At 34.2% G+C, this 21,008-nt stretch overlaps 1 protein-coding gene and 2 pseudogenes across 1 annotated transcript; 2 read left to right on the plus strand and 1 right to left on the minus strand.

Annotated features, from left to right (window-relative positions):
• Positions 1-2,210: 2,210 nt before the first annotated feature.
• On the plus strand, positions 2,211-7,574 carry LOC120201168 (annotated as a pseudogene).
• LOC120201167 lies at positions 3,972-13,994 on the plus strand (annotated as a pseudogene).
• Positions 13,995-15,513: 1,519 nt separating this feature from the next.
• On the minus strand, positions 15,514-20,047 carry LOC120201166. The gene is made up of 13 exons (XM_039201831.1): positions 19,918-20,047; positions 19,621-19,792; positions 19,197-19,376; positions 18,898-19,008; positions 18,444-18,758; positions 18,191-18,367; positions 17,835-18,116; positions 17,561-17,683; positions 17,230-17,427; positions 16,792-17,045; positions 16,479-16,680; positions 16,087-16,395; positions 15,514-15,906 (listed from the first exon to the last, which is right to left on the minus strand). The coding sequence occupies exons 1-13, from the start codon at positions 19,971-19,973 to the stop codon at positions 15,589-15,591; spliced, it is 2,697 nt and encodes an 898-aa protein (XP_039057762.1). The 5' UTR covers positions 19,974-20,047; the 3' UTR covers positions 15,514-15,588.
• Positions 20,048-21,008: the final 961 nt, after the last annotated feature.

Consider the following 21,008-nt stretch of genomic DNA (forward strand, 5'->3'; position numbering starts at 1 on the left):
CGAGGATCACAGTTTAGGGATGAATTTGGAATGTTTAGAAGTTTGTGGATTGATTTAGAATGTCGGCCATAATTATGAGATAAAATCAAAATGTTCAAAAATTCAGGAAGAACATATTTTGAGAATGTATGATGTAATTAATTTTAAAAATTATTTAATTTTTATTTGATGTCTTGAAATTTTGTAATTTCAAATGACTGAAAGTCTCACGTGTGGCAGCCTTAATATACGATTGTGAAAATCTATAATACGTTTTTCGGCCCCGGTTTTTGTGGCTAGCCATCTTCCTTTGAGATATTCTCCTCCCTCACTTGTCGTAACGTAACAGATCTACCCCCTCTACTTTCCTTTATTTTCCATCTTAACCCAATACTTTCTCTTCTCTTTCACTTCAGTCCTTTTCGTTGCGAATAATATCTTTTGCTATTACCAAACATTGAAGATTAATCGTTAGTTTTTTGATACGTTAATAATAATTTCCTCCATTAATAATTTCCCATGCTTCCAAATATGTTCCATGTACATGTCAATAAAGCATTGATTAGAGTATTTATTAAAATTTAATTAAGATTTTAAAATGTAAAACATTTAAAAAGATTTCATTCTTTATATTTTTCCAAAAAAATCACTGTACATTTATTACCAAATATTGTATTGATAATGCTGAGAAGGACGCTTAAAAACCCTAAATTTAGGGTTCTTTTGATTTTAGAAAATACATGTTATTCTAATTTTTATTTTTTTAGAAAATACAAAACGTTGAAGAAAACGTGTTTGTTTGTAAAATTATAAAATGATTTCTGTAAAATGAAAACAAAAATAAGTGAAAATATGAAAATATGCAAAAAGATGTTTTCAGTATTTTCATTAAAATTATTTTGAAAATTCGAAAAATAAGGAAATATGATATCTAGATTTTTAACTTAACTTGTACAAGCTTAAATCATTCTAACAATAATTTTTGATTTAATGATATTTGAAACCCTCAAATGTTTGTAAAAAATAATATGGTCCCTAAACTTTTTTTACACTCAATATAGTCCTTAAATTATTTTTTTAATAATTTAGTTTTTTATTTTTTATATTTAATTATTGAATATCTTAATAATTGTTTTTTATTTTAATCTAAATATTTTTTTAAATTTTTAAAAATTAAATAAGTCCTTAATTTTTTTAAAATAATCAATCAAGTCAAGTTACCACATCATCGTCCATCGAGTACTGCAACAACAATATCGTGAGCTATCACATCAATATTGTAGATTGTTATGTAATTTTGTGAACTGACATATAAGCGTTGTGACGATCAACGTTTGATTCCGCTATTTAAACGGTTAGATTACTTTTTTTGCTAAGTTTAAGGATCATATTTGGTACAAATAAACTTCAGGGACTACACTAATTTTTTCTCTCTCAAAAATTTGAGGGTCTCAATTACCACTTTTCATATGACACTTTGTGATATTGCTTATAATAATATTTTTGTGTATTTTTTAAAAGCATTAATTGATATTCAATATGTATTAATATTATATTATTATTATAAACTAAAATAAATTGTGTTATGGAATTTATTATTAATTTTATTATTTTATACTTACATAACTCACATCTTAATTTATGTAATGATTTTTTAATAAATATAGTTTAATTTAATTATTTAATAACTATTTCTTTATTTCTATTTTTTAAAAATTAAATACCACGTACATTTTTATTATTTTAATTTTTGATTCAAGTTTTCATTTTCATTGGCCAAACATGTTTTCTAATTTTCAAAAAAAATAAAAAATGAAAACTATTTTCTAAAAATAAAAACAAAAATATTTATGGAATCAAACGGACACAATATTCTAATAAAAATAAATGCAAAATTTTATATTAAGAGTTCCGAATATAAAAAATTATATTAAAAATTTAAGAAATAAAAAAATTTAAATTTTAGAAAATGTAAAATTTAATCATCAATAAAAAAATATATAGAGAAAGTATTTAAATGATTTAATAAAATAATAAAATAATCTTAAACCATTGAGTTCAAAAAGCAACTGAAAGTAGCAGGTAAGCTGTGCCAACCATCTCTTTTGACAAAACAAGGACTCCATCGAACACTCCTAAAACTCAATAGGGACTGAACTGAAATTATTCCATTGTTGTGTGCACTGCAATTTAACATTTAACGAAGAAAGGCAAAGGGGTCGTGTCGTCTCTTCCTTCCCATTCCTTCTTCTCTGTTAAGAAAGGTCAAACCCAACCACCGCGCAAAAGGGGAAAAAAGGTTCCATTAACGGTGATGATCCTCTGACATTGAAGCGCTGCCGTTTTGTTATTTTTTTTACCTCTTATGCTATTGCCGATCGCTTCTTTCTGTCCCGGTAACGCCCCGGTGGCCGGAAAAGGAAAGTGGGTTATTTTTTTACTATGAAGAGAAACGCCAACATCGGAAACAACAAAGGCTCAAATATTAACAATAGCAATCGATTTTTGCCGAATTCTTTGAAATTCATTTCTTCCTGCCTGAAAACAGCCTCTTCCGGCGTCCGGTCAGCTAGTGCTTCCGTCGCCGCTTCTATTGCTGGAGATTCTCATGAACATCCAAAAGACCAGGTTTGTTTTTTAATTTAAAATTTTATTGATTTTATTTTTATTTTTGGAAAACTAAGCTTCTCGTATTTTTATAGTTTGAAGGCTCAGAAGAAATAAAGAGAAATTAAATGTGGATAACTTTTTTTTATTTCCATTTTTTTTAATTTTAGGGCTTACTTAAGTTAGTGTTGTAATGTACAGCTAAAAGTTAATTTCTTTTTAAATTTTAGTCTTGAACCTTTTTTTCCATTAATATTTACTGATAATTTAAATTTTTGTTGTTGAAAATGATATTTTATTAATAGGGTAAACTTCAGATGCAGAGGAATCTTTCTTTTTTTTCCTAAAAAGTATATTGTCGCTTTAGTGGCCATTGAATGCACATTTGCATTATAATCATACTAATTAATTTGATGAAGGGAAAGTCAGCAGTTCAGTTTTTTTAATTTAGATTGATTTGTTTTTTGCTCTAACTAAACCAATATTTAGATGATATTTGTTAGATGCATTTTCAGCTATAGTTTTGTAAAAGAAAGATTATGTTATAAATCTTAAAATGGTGGCTCTAGAGAGTTTAATTATTTGTATAAGAACAACAGAATTGATTTTTGGATATAGCCAATGATTTGATTCTTTTTTGCTCTTTCTATTACAGGCCGTTATGCTCTACTCATTCTTGTAATGCTCTGATTTGAGTTCCTTTAAGGTTAAAATTGCCAAAATGGAAACTGAACTGCTTAATGCCCTTGTATTGTATGCAAGTTGTTTATCAGTTGCTCAGTTTTGATGACAATTGCTCATTGTCACATTGCTTGACATGTTTTTTGTTGTGCTCTTCTTTGACAGGTTGTGTAACTCATATGTGCATTTTCCTCGAAGCTCGTTACTCAATCTGCTATCTTACTGGGTATCTTTTGTATAACAGGTGCTATGGGCTTCCTTTGACAGACTAGAGCTTGGTCCCTCATCTTTTAAAAGGGTTCTCTTGCTTGGATACTCCAATGGCTTTCAAGTTCTTGACGTCGAAGATGCCTCCAATTTTTGTGAATTTGTTTCAAGGCGTGATGATCCAGTTACTTTTTTACAAATGCAGACACTCCCTGAAATGTCCGAGGGCCATGAAGGATTTAGAGCATCACATCCTTTACTTCTGGTTGTTGCCTGTGAAGAGTCAAAGGTCTCAGGCTTGATGCTTACTGGAAGAGATGGGTTTGAGGAGCCTAAAAACGGAAATGTCCTCTCTCCTACCACTGTTCGATTCTATTCGCTAAGGTCTCATAATTATGTTCATGTATTGAGATTCCGGTCAACTGTATATATGGTTAGATGCAGTCCTCGAATAGTTGCTGTGGGGCTTGCAACACAAGTAAGAATTAGCCCCCTTTTTTCTGAAACTTAGTTTTGGAACTAGTATTTTTATATTTTTCATAAGTATGTCCTGGCAGATTGAGGGATTTTTATTCCTTGTTTTCATATGTTGGAGTGGACATTCATTGAAAAACTTGAAATATTCAGATTGGATGGTTCCGGGAGTCCTTGCATTTTATAAAGACGTTGTTGATGATACATACATTCGTTATATCACTTTATTTGATCAATTATTTAGTTGGAGCCAAATGATCTAAACCATGCATTCTTTTATTGGTTGGCAGATATACTGCTTTGATGCTCTCACTCTTGAAAATAAATTTAGTGTCCTCACCTATCCTGTCCCTCAAGCAGGAGGCCAAGGAATGCTTAGGATTAATGTTGGGTATGGTCCCATGGCAGTGGGTCCCAGGTGGTTAGCTTACGCTTCAAACAGTCCATTGCTTTCAAATACAAACCGCCTGAGTCCGCAGAACCTGACTCCATCTCCAGGTATTAGTCCATCAACCTCTCCCAGTAGTGGGGGTCTTGTGGCTCGATATGCCATGGAATCTAGTAAGCAGTTAGCTGCTGGGTTAATCAATCTGGGCGACATGGGCTACAAAACTTGGTCAAAATACTATCAAGATTATATTCCTGACGGTTCTGGTTCTCCCATGTCTTCAAATTCAGGCTGGAAAGTTGGTCGGGGTGCATTACATTCTGCAGACACTGATATTGCTGGGACGGTTAGTACTTTATGTACTTGAGAAGCAAACTTTAGTCGTATGTTAGAATGCCTGATAATAATTCACATGACCATTGCACATTAATTCCACATTGATGTGGAAGATTACTATTCATATCTTTGCCTATAACGCTTGAACTTTTATGTCAGATACATGTTTAAATTTCTTTGAGAGACATCTGATGAGCTTAGGCTGCTCATTACTTAGGAGCACTTGATATAGGCATGGAAAATTGACCTCTTAATTATCAACTATGAAAATTTAGCGTAATTCTTAGGGTTTTTCTTTATATTTGGTCTGTTGCAGGTAGTTGTCAAAGATTTTGTTTCCAGGGCAGTTGTATCACAGTTCAGGGCCCATACTAGTCCAATTTCTGCTCTATGCTTTGATCCAAGTGGGACTCTCCTTGTTACAGCATCAATACATGGGAACAAAATAAATATTTTTCGGATCATGCCTTCCTCGGCAAAAAATGGATCTGGCACTCAAAGCTATGATTGGAGTTCTTCACATGTGCACCTCTATAAGCTCCATCGTGGCATGACATCTGCTGTATATTACTGCATTCTCTACTCTTTCAAGAATATATATATATATATATATATAATTTCTTTTTTGTTTTGTTTTGTAGGTGATACAAGATATTTGCTTTAGTGCTTTCAGTCAATGGATTGCCATTGTTTCATCTAGGGGTACTTGCCATATTTTTGTTCTTTCACCTTTTGGTGGTGAGAACGTACTCCAATTCCGGAATTCTCATGTCGATGGGCCTATCTTATCGCCAGTTGTATCATTCCCTTGGTGGTCCACTCCATCTTTCTTGATAAACCATCGAACATTTCCTTCGCCTGCACCACCAACTGTTACCCTCTCGGTTGTTAGCAGAATAAAAAATGTTAACTCCGGATGGCTTAACACGGTTACCAATGCTGCATCATCTGCTGCTGGAAGGACCTCCTTCCCTTCTGGTGCTTTCTCTTCTGTTTTTCATAACTCTTTACCTAATGATTTGCAATGAGCTCAAGTGAAAGTTAATGTTTTGGAGCACCTATTAATTTACACTCCGTCTGGCCATGTTGTCCAACATAAGCTACTGCCTTCATTTGGGGGACAGGCAGGAGAAAATGATTCGAGAATTGGATCAGGTTCTGCCCTCCAGGTACATGAAGAGGGCTTGTCTTTGAAAGTCGAAGCTATGCAAGCTTGGGACGTATGCAGAAGAACAGATTGGCCAGAACGAGAGGAATGCCTTTCTGGAATGACTCATGGGAGAAAAGAAGCATTAGGGATGGCAATGGATGATTCTGTTTCCGAAGATAATTATGCCGGGCAAAAGGACATGTCCAAGTCCCAAAACCGAGCACACTTGTATCTTCCCAATGCAGAATTGCAAATAAGCTCTGGAAGGATACCAATCTGGCAGAATTCAAAGGTAGCTATTTATAATTACTTCGTAATAAAAGACTGCTTGTTGCCAGTTTCACTTATTTGCATTTCCTTAGGTATCATTCTACACAACGAGTCTGTGGGGTTCGATGAGAATAAGCTCACTGCTGATCAGTCTGGTGGAGAAATCGAAATAGAACGGATGCCTGCTCATGTGGTTGAAATTCGACAGAGGGATTTGTTGCCTATTTTTGAGCATTTTCACAGGATTCAACCTGATTGGAATGAGAGGTATTTTCGGCTTTCTTTGCATCGTGCTGAATCGTACAATTTGGTGCCCACCAAATGGATTTCCTTGACTCAGTTCCCTTTTTCTTCCATGTGCAGGGGCTTAGCTGCAGAAAGTTATCCAATGTCGTCTTCTCATGAAGTCACTGTTATTTCTCACTCTAAGTTGATGTCACCTAGCCCGATTGAAAATTCAGATACTGGTACGACAATGTTTTAAATTTTAGATATCCTTCAATATATGTTTGGATTCATGTAACTCGTTTGATGATTGGTGTTTTAACCAGGATCATTGAGAAATTCTTATCCGCCCAGTCTTCAATCTGAGAACGGCAGTAGCAGGTTAAAAGACGGGGTCCTATTTTGGTATCACATATGCTTAACCGGAGCACTCTTAACAAAGATGCTGGCACAGTTTCTTTTAATCAATCTAAAATGGGAGTTCCTCGCATCGAGGATGATAAATCTACTAATAGTCCATCATCACCAACAAGCGACTCTCTATCCGGTGGAAGAAACAGTGGTGGAAGAAGTGATGTTCTGAACACAAGTTCTAACAGATCAGATTCGAGTATGAACATGTTAGACGAGGGGCCTGTAAATGAATCACCGGATTTTGAGCACTTTTTTCAAGAAGAGTACTGTAAAGTATTGCCCTTAATTGCATGTCAGGAACCAACCGAGGTCGTTACTGATGTTGACAGCAACAGCAGCCCTTGTGAGAGGGAAAAATCAGAGGAAGAAGGTGACAACGATGATATGCTTGGGGGCGTTTTTGCCTTCTCCGAGGAAGGTTCGTATCTAAAGATGTTTAAACTTCTTCCCTTTAACATACAAACAGTCTTTTATATGATCTAAAACCGTATCGAAATCGTCATTCCGGTTTTGTGGCAGGTTGAGTTGTATCTGGTGTTCCTTTTCTGATGTACATTTATATCGTCAACGTCGGGTTCTGTCATTGAAACGCCAGCCTTATAGGGCGGAAGCCGGCAAACTAATTGAAAGTGTGGTTTGATGATTTAAGAAGCTACCGACTGAATGATTCAAGTAATATAAAGACTGGCTCATTGTGCCACTAGGCCAAATCTCTGGATTCCACCCTCTTAACGTACATGTTGTAAATTGATATTGTCGTAAATGCAAATTTGTGAGTACATGTTCTTTATGTGTCGTGTAACATTATTCATTCTTCAAAGAAAAAATAACAAAAAAAGGAAAATGAAAAACTGTTCAGTGTGATCTATCTGTTATGCCCATTTCGAATGTGCAGATGAATTGAATCATAAAGTGTCATGTCATGATTTGATTGATTATTAAAATGTGGTGTTGGTATCAGTTTGAGAAAAATTAGCAACTCTGGGTACCAATTTGTATATTAAGCCAAATATCTAGATTTCCAAGAATGAGCCAAACATTTGTTGGACCAGGCAATAACTTTTTATGAGTACGGTAGAGAAACAAACTCATCCAAACCACTTTTATTTCCTTTGATGACCTATGTTCTTTATTTTTGGGGTTAATTACGTACTTAGTCACTCAATTATTTCTACCGTTTTTTAGGTCACTCAACTTTTTTCCTCAAAATGATTTTAAATTTACGTTTTTGTTATGTTTTGGTCACTCACTATTAAAAATAGGATAAAGTACACAAATGGTCCCCTGGCCGTAATGTATTGCTTTGTTAAGTCAATCGATGTTAAAAGTTACAAAATGGTCATCTAACTATTTATATATTCCAAACTCATCACTTTTTATTAAACAAATGATGGTCGTCTGAGGACGACGTTAAATGATGACCGAGATATGATAGTTGTTTGGGATTCTGATATCATATTTTATTATATCTTAATCAACAAAGTAATGTCCAGCTCAAACTGCCATCAATTTTTAACGAAAAAAGACAAGTTTGGAACACATGAATAGTTGGGTGACTATTTTGTAACTTTTAATAGCCTCGAGAATCAACAAAATAACACCTTATAGTCAGTGGCGGATCCAGAAATATTATAGAGGGTGGACACATATATGTTAACAACAAATGTTTTTAATGGGATGGGTACAAATAAAATTTAAGGGTGGGCACGTCAATAAAATAAGTAACTAATAAAAGAAAACTCATATTTCAGTGTGCGCATGAAAAAATTCATGGTGGGCACCATAAATAAAATAAGTAATTAATCGAATAAAATTTGGATTTCAAAGTGGGCACGTGCCCACCCTCACCAAGTTGTGGCTCTACCATTGCTTATAATTGGAGGATCATTTATGTACTTTACCCTAAAAAATAAATAGAACTACTAATGTGTTTTTTATTCTTCAATGATAATGTGATATTATCTCACGGTGACATATCAACATCACTATTAAATTTTTAACGGGGTGATCAAAATGGAACTTTAGGTATGATTTTGAAAAAAGCAATTAGTTTGGTGACTAAATAGAACTACAAAAATAGTAAGGTGACTAAAAACGTAATTTACCCTTTTTCATATTTTCACTAAAACTTAAGAGTGGAAGGGACAAAGCATGCTGCATCTTTGCATTGTTGTGGCCATCAATGGAAGGTACATTTATGGAGTGGAATTTCCCCCCCCCCCGGCCCACCACCTAGAGATGCCCTTCTAAAACCAGTCTCACTGATACTCTTTCTCATCACCATTTTCTCATACAGGCAAAAATCTCTCTCTCTAATTGAGTTATATAGTCTCACTGATACTCTTTCTCATCACCATTTTCTCATACAGGCAAATCTCTCTCTCTCTCTCTCTCTCTCTCTCTCATTGAGTTATATATTGTTACACCAAATCTTGGGGTTTGGCTACGTGACACACTATTGACTGAAGTGATTAGCAAAAGCAAAACTGCAAAAGGGCTTTCACTTAGGCCCATTGTTGGTAAAGTTGATTGCAAAATCATAATGTTTGTACTAACTGAAAAAATAAACAAAAATAAATATTTGTTCAATCGAAATCGTGTCATGGTAAAAACTACTACCTTAGAAACGAATTTGTCTCGATGTGTGTAATCGCTCCAATAAACGGATCATCTCTCGAGGTTAACACAGTAGCTCTAAATTCCGTACACAGAATTGAAGTGGACTGCTAGTGATACTGCTCTTCTGATCGTCGGAAAGACTCAAAAGCTTATAAAAAAACTCAAAGCTTAGAAAGCTTAAGAGAGTTGAGAGATATTTGAGTGAATTGTGAGATGAGTTGAGAAACCAAATGAACTCTCTATTTATAGGCTAGATATAGTGGCATTTTCGTCCACACAAATCATAAATAAATTTGATTTTATTTCTCGAAATTAACTCTGTGTAACTGCTATATTTAAACAAATGAAACTGCTTAATTAAACAGATGAATCTGACTTTCAAGCGTCCAAATACATTATATAACTCTCGTAACTGACGTAAAATTGGCCAGGTTCATTCTAACAAATTAATTTCAGAAAACTATCTGTTTAAATTTTAAATTTTAGAAATCAATACAACTAATTAAACAATTGTTACTGTCTACAAATATAATAAAAATCATACAAACTTAATACCCAATCCCATGAGCCTCAACCTTGACCTTGAGCACAACTCGAGGCATGACGGACATCGACAACGGCAGTGCACAAGAAGCTTCCCTTGTTCTCTACCACTCAACAAGGGAGTGGAGAATGAAAACCTTAAATACTCAATCTCAATGTATTTTTCACTCTATGTGGGATTGAGCATTACTAACATAGAGATCAGACCCATTTTTTTTGTCCACACTATATCTCTTTTTGTCATTTAACAATGTCTTCAATTGTCTTAATCCAGCACTACCACAGTTTTGGAAGATTCAATTAGGGTTGTCAATGAAGAGAGATAGATTATAAATTATTTATGTTCAATTCAGTTAAAGTTTCATCAAAATTTGAACTGGATAAACTCAACTCAACTTGAGTTCTTAATTAACCGAAGCGAGTTTCGAAAAGTTCGGGATCAACTTGAAAAAAATATATTTTATTAAATATTTAGTTTTTAAAATTAAATTATTAATAATATTTAAGAACCACGTTGAAATATAAAACATTTCAACACCAAATTACACCCATAACATGCCGAGGGATAAGAGAAAAAAACACAGAGTAAACTATATGTTTAGTACCTCAATTATTATTTTTTTGTTTCGATTTGGTCATTCACCTATTTGTTTTTCAAAATTATACCTAATGTAACGTTTAAGTTTCATTTCAATCACCCACTGTTAAAAAAACTAATAGAACTGTTGACACGATAACTTTATTTTTTTCAACGATGATGCGTCAGCGTCACTGTTAACTTTTTAACAGAGGGTAACTAAAATGAAATCAAAACCACGTTAGATATAATTTAAAAAATAATTGAATTACAAAAACATAATAAAAGTAATAGTTAAGATACTAAATATATAGTATACCCAGAAAAGGAGGTAAGATAGAAATGAATATGCTTATGTAATAACGATTATCATTGAATTCACATTTTCTTGCAAAGTTACAACATGGTTTTCGCATCACTTTCTAGCAAATTTGGTCTGAAAAATGTGTGTGTGTGTTTTTTTCTCATCCCATGTTATTAGTTATTGTAAGATGGTCGATGAAATTGTTGATGCGAATAAATTTATCTCGAGACAATAACATAAAATGAAAATTCGAGTTTAACAAGAATAATAATCGAAATAATTGATTTTTTTTCGAATATTATCTTCGAAGATATAATAGTTTACTTTTTTTTTATTCTAATAATGAACAACAATGAGAGATTGTGAGAGAAAATATTTGTTTTTAGTGCAGCTGTGGAGTTCTACAATGCGGCAGCCTTAATATACGGCTAAGAAAAGACGCTACTGATTTTGTTATTTATTTTTTAACAAAACCGGTAAAATTACCGGAAACATTATTATTTCTTCCTAAAACATTAATGTTTTTAACATTTCCGGTAAAATGCCCAATAATAATAAAACCGGTAGAAAAAATAACAAACCCGGTAGTTCTTTACCAAACCCTGTAAAGAGCCAATAATAAAAAAATCAGTAGAAATAATAATATTTTTAATAATTTTTATCGATTTTATTAATAAAAAAATAATAAAATCAATAACACCTTTTTAAGTGTATATTAAGCCTGCTATCATTTCCCTAATGCAACTATAATTAAACCTTGGACTTTATTGCAGCTGAGAGTGGAATAAATCATGTAGAACTGAAATGGGCAGTAAAAGGCATATCCTTTAGGCTGGTTGGCACTTTGCATAGGAAAACAACAAAATAATAAACAATTGATGAAAATGATGTGGGAGAGAAACAGCAACAATTACTCCTGCAAAATTATGGCATGGTCAATCCATGGCATCAAGTTTTGTATCTTGTCATGCCTTACATTGTATATATATACTATTATATGTACACATAGAGATGGACCTAGAGACAGTCGTCTCTAAAAATTTTAAATTCTTATATACTTTAGATGTTTTTTTTGTATTTTCGAATGAAAATTTGATTTCGCCGCTCATAAAATTTTATGAGATCTATCTTCCTTAAAATTTTATAAATTCGTCTCTCTTAACATGAAATCTTACGTCCGTCTCTGTATATATATTTCAGAGTTTTCAACTCGCTCATAAATGATGAGGTTAAAATGTATATAAGGCAAAGGAGTCATAAATAGAGGAGAGGAATAAAAAAGGATAAAATATACAAATGATCCATCGATTATAATATGTTATTTTGTTGAGTTTCTAACTATTAAAAGTTATAAAATTGTCACTCAACAATTCATATGTTTTAAACTCATTATTTTCATTAAAAATTAACATTCGTTTGAGTTGGACGTTAACTTGTCGACTGAGATATGATAAAATTATATTTCAATGATGTCTATTGGCACTGTCATTGCTTTCAAGCACTGACTTGACTGTATAGTGCTTCAAGCACAGGCTTGACGACATAATATAAACGAAGAGTTAATCTACAAAATACAACTCAAATAGTTCTTGAATCATATTTTATCATATCTCAACCAACAAGTTAACGTCTAGTTGATCTTTATTTTTTAACAGAAAGGACGAGTTTGGAACATATGAATTGTCGGATGATCATTTTGTAATTTTTAATAGTTAGGAAACTCAACAAAGCAACACCCTATAATTAAAGAATAATTTTATAACTTTTAATAGTTAAAAGATTTTATAAAGCATCCTTCTATAATCGGAGATCATTTGTGTACTTTACTACAAAAAGAAATCAATAGAAAAAGGGAAGACAAGAGAGAAGAAGGGAAGGTGTGTGACTTCACATGTAGTGTAGTTATTATTTATAGTCCACTTTGAAGGGCAATATTCTTCTTGGCCCAACCATCACCTTTCCATTTCATTTGAACGCGGCACATGATATTAGTCCTCTATAAGGTCTGCAAGTGGGGGGAAATATTACCTTAAAAGCAAGCTGCAATGGATTTGGTTCAGTTGCAAAGGAGGTTGGTTGACTATATAGCCTCACTCTATCATGAGGTTAGTTTTTGTTATATGATCAACTCTTTGTGTCTTTGGTTTTTGGATATTAGATTTCGTTGAGTGATGAGTTCTTTCTTGCTCCATGTGCAGGGTTTCCTGGATGAACAATTCACCAACTTCAAGAACTTCAAGATGAGAATAACCCAGATTTTGTGGTTGAAGTGGTGACCCTTTTCTTTGAAGAGTCTGAAAGGCTTCTCAATGAACTGACAAATTCTCCGTGAGGGTTTTGCTTAACAAATTTTGAAAAAAAAATTCATGCATTTTCTCCATTTCTTAATGTGGTTTCATTGTTTCTTTCTGATCTTCATATATAGAGAGCAGCCAACCATAGATTTCAAAAGGGTTGATGCTCATGTTCACCAGTTCAAAGGTAGTAGCTCCAGGTAATTTTTTCTCTCTCTCAATCTTTTAACCTCGGTTACTAATTTTAGCTTCAGATGAGATCATTAGATTGTTTGGAAAGCAATTTCTACAATGGTTAAAGCCAAATTTATACCAACCTATGGTAAAAATTACATTCTACAGTCATCAATTTTCACCTATTGTAAGATAGGGGTTCCACCACATGCAAGAAGCTTATTAATTACATGAATTTCACATGCAAATTGTTCTTCGTGTATACTTTTTTCATGGTAAAATGTTCTCAAATTAACAGCATTAGTGCTCAGAGAGTTCAGAAAGCCTGCATCGCGTTCCGCCACTACTGCGAGGAGCAGAATGTCGAAGGGTGAGATTATTTTATGCCTTAGATTATTACATTTCATTGAAAAGTTTCAAGTTTTGATGGTCTTATGTAGGTGTCTCAAATGTCTGCAACAAGTTAGGCATGAGTATTCTCTTGTGAAAACCAAGCTTGAATCTATGTTCCAGGTAATTTTCTTTCTATCCAAACATGTTTTAATCCTTTGTTAACTCCATGGATTGATTTTCCCTTCTTATTTACTGCAGCTTGAACCACAGATCTTGTCCGCTGGAGGTTCGATTCCTATGTAATAGTCGGCTTCGAAGAGACATAAACCTGCAGAGAAAGAACATGGGACCAAATATGAAGTTTTGGCATTGTAGAAAAAATTATTTTCTTTATCTTCGTTGTTTTTCGATTATTGCAGTTTTAGTAGGGCACATGCCCTACTGAAGGGCTCTATCTATTTTCGAGCTTAAGCTTGTATCATATCTCCAGTGTATGGGCAATGACAAAGAATGTGAATGAAACCTTCCATCTGTTTCCTCCAGTGTTTTTGTTTTTGTTTTAATCATTCGATTTCATGATCAAAACGATTATGTATCTTTTAAGAACAACATACAAGCGAATGAAGCGAAGATCGAGTTTTGAGACCTGAATTCTAATACAGGCTTAATAGGGATCTGAAAAGGGTGACATCAAACTAGTATAACGTTTGTTTAATTTTGTTTGTTAAGCTAAATAAAAGAGTATGAATAAATTATTTTTATTGTTCATTTAATAAACGAACATATGTGGGTTCGGTTCGTTTACGTTCACGAAAAAGTTCGTTTATCAACTCGTTCATATATGTTCATGAACAATCCCGTTTACTTTTTATTTTTTTTACATTTTAAACATTGATGAATATAGTAACTAAATTGAACATATACTGAAATTTGGAGTTTAAACTGTGAAGCTTAAGGTGTTTAAGTACTAGTGGTGTAACTTTACCATTTTCTTTATATAAAATATATTTCCAAATGTTAAAACGAAAAATGTTCGTAGACGCTAAACGAACAAACACCTTTAAAAATAAATAAATGAACATGAACACAAAATTATCACTGACCATTATAAAAAATTTAAAAGAAATGATAAATACTGTATGTATGTAGATGGAGATCTTCAAAGGAAAGAAACAAATGCATTGGCCAAATAAACATTATCACCGACCATTCAGTGTTGCATACAGTATATATCATTATAAATTAGTGGTTACTATTGCATTTTGGGCATTGAAAATGGAGTGGAAACCCCACGTTGTTGGGGTGATTTCTATCTAAAAAGTACAAAAATGTTTTCATAATCACCCTTCAGTACTCATCTCTCCATCACGTTCATTGAATATATTATTTTATCAGGTCAAACTGTTCTAATGTCCCCCCCCCCCACTGATTAGTTTGCTGGTAATCTTGCGAGTTAAGCCAAAATACATGCCGTAATGACAGAATATCAAATGGTTTTCTGTTCATCTTTTCATAGTATTTTTTAGGAATCAGTTCTATCATCACCCAACAGAGTCACCTACCATGTTCTGCAATGTTTTCCATGATTGATTCAGCACTACAGGTAGAAATTCGGTTGCCGGAATGATACATGCATTCGAGATGAGTTCATATTTGAAAACCGTGTGCGGTACGAGCATATATATGGTGTAATAGTTGTAAGACATACAACCACTCGGAAATTGAAACATGAAAGGCATGGTCCATTACGTTTATGTCGAAGAACCGAGGAGCATGATTCGGTACTCACGTAAATCACGGCGTGAAAGCACGATGCTATGTGCGTAGAGCTGAAACATGAACCAACAGACGGGCATGATAATATTAGATATATACTGATGCAAAGATTTCATAACTGTGTCTTCTATGAGGCATTCTGTATTCATTTGTTGCTAAACTCATGGACACCAAGTAGAATTTGGTTCAAAAGGATGTCCAAACTGTTCAAAGGATAGGCTGAATTATAATAAACTTTTACAACTTCTGATTATGACCGATGTTCGTACTTCCGGGTCGTGAAGTCCACAGTCTTTCCTGCTCATGAAAGCTTCCCAGAACAGCAGACTGCCTGTGATCACCTAAGACCCTAGCGAAATGGTCATAATATGCCTCCGGATTAACGTTTTCCAGAACATTCACTTGTTTTCCTTGTTCTTCATCAATGGTTATCTCTCCTATCGTTTTAAGGTCTCCGTCTGCGGAGACCTTAAGAGACTTGGACACAAATGTCTGGTTCAGATGTGAAATTCCAGCCGAGATTACTGCACCGAGGATCTCTCCCAAAAATAGATCCTGCGAAGAGACAAATTTGTTTCAATCTAATCTGAGTTCGTTTGCATCCATAAGTTGCATTGAAAGTATTCAAGAATATATCATATTTGAAACTTGTAAAACTTCACAGATCAAAGAATCATATTTAACGGAAGGAACTAAAACATCACCATATATATGCTTAAAGGTTTCTGAAATTACCATGTGATGATATCTATAATGCTCTTGTTGTAATTGCCAAAGTCTCGAAAGTAAACGTCGTGAAAACACAAGTTCAGGAGTCTGAGCTGTGGCATTCATCCTGAGAAGAATCGTTTTGAAGGAATTAACTCTTCTTTGCATCTGAAGTGGAACAAGTGTGATGTTCACAGACGAAGTGAAAACTTCCTTTGCAGCCAAAGGGTCAAGAAACATGTTAAATTCCGCGTATTCATTCGAGGGAACCGTGAAAACATTTCCTTTACTATTGTCATTGGCATTGCCTATGTGTCCTCCAACAATGTATACTCCCTGCATCAGAAAATATATGTATATATATATATGATCAACTCCATCATTAGGAGACTGAAATCTCTGTTATCTATATGAATTACCTGAATCACTGAGCTTGCATTCTCTGATAGAATGATATGTGCTAAATTAGTCAAAGGTCCATTAGTCAATACAGTGATATTTGTTCCTAGATCCAATGAGTCCACTATATACTTCCAAACATTACGTGCTGATGGTTGCCTGAGTTCAGGATTATCGGTATCTCTAGGAGCTCCAAACTTGACAGAGTTTTCTGCTGTGTATCTGAAAAGTCATTACAAGGCCGGTAGGCCACATATTTTTAACTTGTTTCTGCTCATGCATGTTCTGCATCATTTTTGAGTTGTTGTTATCATAGTATTATTTAGAATTTACCTTCTTGGACTTCGAGGTAAATCGCGAGCAAGTCCATACAGTGTGTCGGAGTCCAAGTAACCACCACTGCCATGAGGGACAGCTTTCGAATACTTGCAGTCTCCGATCGCAGAAAAAGATGGATTGGCTTGCCCAACTGCAAATGCTTCACCAAGACCAACCGGAATGTCATCGCGTCCCATCATATGTAGTATATCATATACGACATCAATGGCTGCAGGAGTCGCCCAGCCTGTTGAGCTGATCAGTATTCCCTATTTGAACATAGAAATGTCAAATCATCAGGAACTTCAGTAAAGCCTGAACATTGGTAATGCTTAAACATAATTTACAGAACATTGTCATATTCATTCAATTTAAAGTTGCAGATGCTTAACTCATGAGATCTGCAGTCTACATTGAGGTTAGACCTAGCAAATCCAATCCGACATAAACTACCTTGAGGTCGATTAATTCCACAGGTAACTTGAGGAGATATAAAAGAGCTAGAAAGTCCCCGGCACTCATATCCATGTCGAAAACAGTCGGTTTTCCCCTCGTCCTCTTTCCAAAATCTGGTTTATAAAGAACCTCCTTGTGGAAAGGGTATTGGCTTCTGATATCAAACCTTCCAGTTCTCTCGGGGCTATTTATAACCTACAATTCAGTTCCAAAAATTGACCACATTAAACTAGCACCTTTAAGCATTTTTGGGTTACTTGTATGTGAATTAATCAAATTAAACAACATAATAATGGTGTTATTGATAAAAATATGTATAGGAGCTTACATGCAGAAAATTTCTATAAAATTGTTTCACAAGTGAGCTTCCCTTATCATGATTTTCTTTAGCTTTCACTGCAACGAGAACACGCACGGCATCGTCTCCGGTATCTTCTTTCGTGTAACCGTCCTGTTAGCATTGTACAATTCTGTAAGATGATGAATCCCATAGTTGAAAGAAGCTGTGTTTTTCAAACGATAACGTCGAATTTCTTAACGATGTGAGAACCGATGCATGAAAACTTACATGTATAATCAGCTAGAGCATGTACTGTTAATACCTGACATAGTCCTTTTCCTTTCTGAAGGCAAAAGTGGTCTTGCATTCCCATTTGAACATGGCCACTATGAACCCCATTCTTGTGTACATTAAACTTTGGCATCAAATACCCTGAAATGAGTGGATTTGAGCCGTCTAATGTTCCATAAGGTTGGTTCGAGGTAACGACGGTTATGTTCATGTATCGCATCTCTGCAAACTCGTTTTCTCCATTATGATAGTGAGAGTTTCGCATTATAGATAATGCTACGCCAACCATAAAAGAGTCCCACATACAATATTGCTGCAACATTTCATCAGTGAGTTGAATGTCTACAAATCCGAAGCACGAACCACTAAGATTTCGAGGGACATTACCTCATGAAATATGTTACTTAACCAGGAATCGCGAATAATCTTTAAAGCTTGGAAGCAATATTTTGCCTCATAAGTACCCTGCCTCCTTTCAAACTCCATGAAGAAACTCTTAGTTACAGGAATGGTACTAGTTGCATCCAGAGGAATAAGTGTAAATGGGATACCAGAATGCAAAACCTGCTCAGTCGAAAAGATTCAAATACCGGATAAAACCGAGTCCATGAATGCTGAACGAAAATGATCAAACGAATACCTTGTAGGCAGCGAAAGGATCTGAAAACATATTGAACTCAGCGTACGGATTGCTATTTTGTGGATACAGATTACCGACATCGGAACATTCACTTGAATTTTCCGAACCGTCACTCTTTGGACAGTTCGGTCTAATGGAACCTCCCATGGCATAAACATGTTTGACATTTTTCTTCAAGTGAGGATTGTTCATAAGGAAGATGGCAAAGTTTGTATGTGCACCCATGAGAAACACAGTTGTGGGACCTGAAGATATTGCATCTATCATCACTTGTTGTGCCGTGGGTTGCTGAAGAGGAGTATATCTCCTGCCACCCTATGTCATGTTGGGGGAAAAAACGATGTCATGGAACTCGAAACACAGCTTGAATCGAAAGATATTAAACGCTGAAGTACGATCGGCACGGTATTCATTAAAAATAATAATTCGGATTTGCAGTCAAGGAAATGGGGACCTGTGGAAGGAAAGCTTTTCTAATGCCATAGTTAGAATTGACATCAAGCCGTCCTCTTTGTGCCACAGGAATTGCTTGTCTGTACCTACATTCCCCAGCTGTTGACATCCCCTGCCATATAAAAAAAATGGTCAACATCTTCCTTCTCTTCATTTCATCATCACCCATAATTATACCTATGATCATGGGGTTTCCATTATATTCATATATATATATATATATACAGACTATATAGCTTTTCGACGACACGTGGCATGCGTCTATCGGTTAGTCAAAAAGTTCGAGAGATGATCCTGAACCTGGTCAATTATGGGTTGATAGCCACCAACATCTTGAAGGATAGTGCCATTATGCAAAATGCCACCTTCACCTCCAATCCCCACAGGAACATCATCACGACCCATCATGAATAGAATATCATATATATGGTTAATGGCATGCCCTGCATCACTCCATCCATTTGTGTTCACTGTAATTGCCTGCCAATCATAACCCCATGGAAGATGATAACATTTAGATAAGCATGCAGCCACTTTTAGACCTTTTTTATAGATAAACAATGAACAACTATATAGTATATTGCTTTGAATAATGATCCTCGTCCCCACGTGCGCCTACGTCAAAGGTCATAGCCCATAGGCGTATACGTGGGCGACGGCCGTATTCCAGTGTGTAAAACGACGTGGGAGAAACGTTCCGATCGAGACTCTGTGTTTACTGTACCTGCAGATCGAATTGTGTTGTGTCTTGCTTCAAGAGATAAAGGAGAGCAAAAACATCATCGGTATCGACATCCGTGTCGACCAGAATCCGATGAGGTCGACGAACACCGTCGAGATCCACCAACGCAATCAAAGCTCCAAGACTTCCGATCAAGGCTACTGCCCATATCACCCTGATCACTCCAACAAAGATACATCTTCCATTAACATCCCATGCAAGAAAACATATATATACTGAGAAATGAACATAACAGAACTGAAAAACATGGTCCCTAAAACTCATAAACAGAAGAAGAACCTTTGAGTCTTAGAGAGAAACGTTCGAACTTCATTATTCCATACAAAATCCAGCATAGTCGACGACACACTATAGCTTCAAATGTTTATACACAGAGAGATGAAAGGAAAAAGGCATATAGGAAGATTGAAGCAGGAAATGGTAATGGGTTAGGTTTATTTAGGGGGTGGAATATAAAGCAAGAGATTCATGATGAACCAACAGAAAGAGAATGGCATAAACTATATGGAAATTTTTAAAAGTTCCCATATTTGCATGGATATTTCGTTTAGAGTTTTTTTTTTATAAAAAAAAAATCACTCATTTTTATCGTTTAAAATCTCTTCATAGATACTAACCCCTGTGATATATATATATATGCATGCACAATGCTAACTTATATTTGACTTTAAATAAAAGTAAGATTATGTTGGGTTTATTTAATTCATTTTAATCAAAATATTTGTATTTGAGTAGTTGTGTAGGGTGTATGTTATCAATAGATTAACAAAATATTGAATAAATATTATTTTATAATCATTTCATACTATTCAAAATGTATATCAGGAAGATAAATAATTTTTTAAATTCATTTTAGTGACGTAATTAATATGATGTTTAGTATTCATTCCAAACTTCGAAAAGAATGATAAATAGTAAAAAAACATATTTTTTATTAAATTGAAATGATTATAAAGTAGTATTTATTTTATAGATTATTTGATAATGAACTCAAACACCTCTATAGAGGTGGTTGTTCGAATCTATGACTTATAAGATTTATATGAACAATAACCATCTCTTTAATTGCTGAGATGACCAAGTTCGTGCAAATAATAAAAAATAATATTAAATTAATGGTAAATTCCCTTTCACATATATAACTACCTTATATTTTAAAAAATTAAAAAAAAAATTAAAGAGATTTATTAATTGATTCTATAAATGTTGATATTACTTTTATCATAAACCTTTATTTTAAATATTTTAAAAAAGTTAAAGAGATTTATTAATTGATTCGGTACTTAAAATTATTCATATTATTTTTATCTTGTATAAATTCAAATACTAAAATTTAACTTGATAATATAATATTTATACTTAATAAAAAA

The sequence above is a fragment of the Hibiscus syriacus genome, unplaced genomic scaffold (assembly GCF_006381635.1).
Source record: "Hibiscus syriacus cultivar Baekdansim isolate YM2019G1 unplaced genomic scaffold, ASM638163v2 tig00007041_pilon, whole genome shotgun sequence".
NCBI lineage: Eukaryota > Viridiplantae > Streptophyta > Magnoliopsida > Malvales > Malvaceae > Hibiscus > Hibiscus syriacus.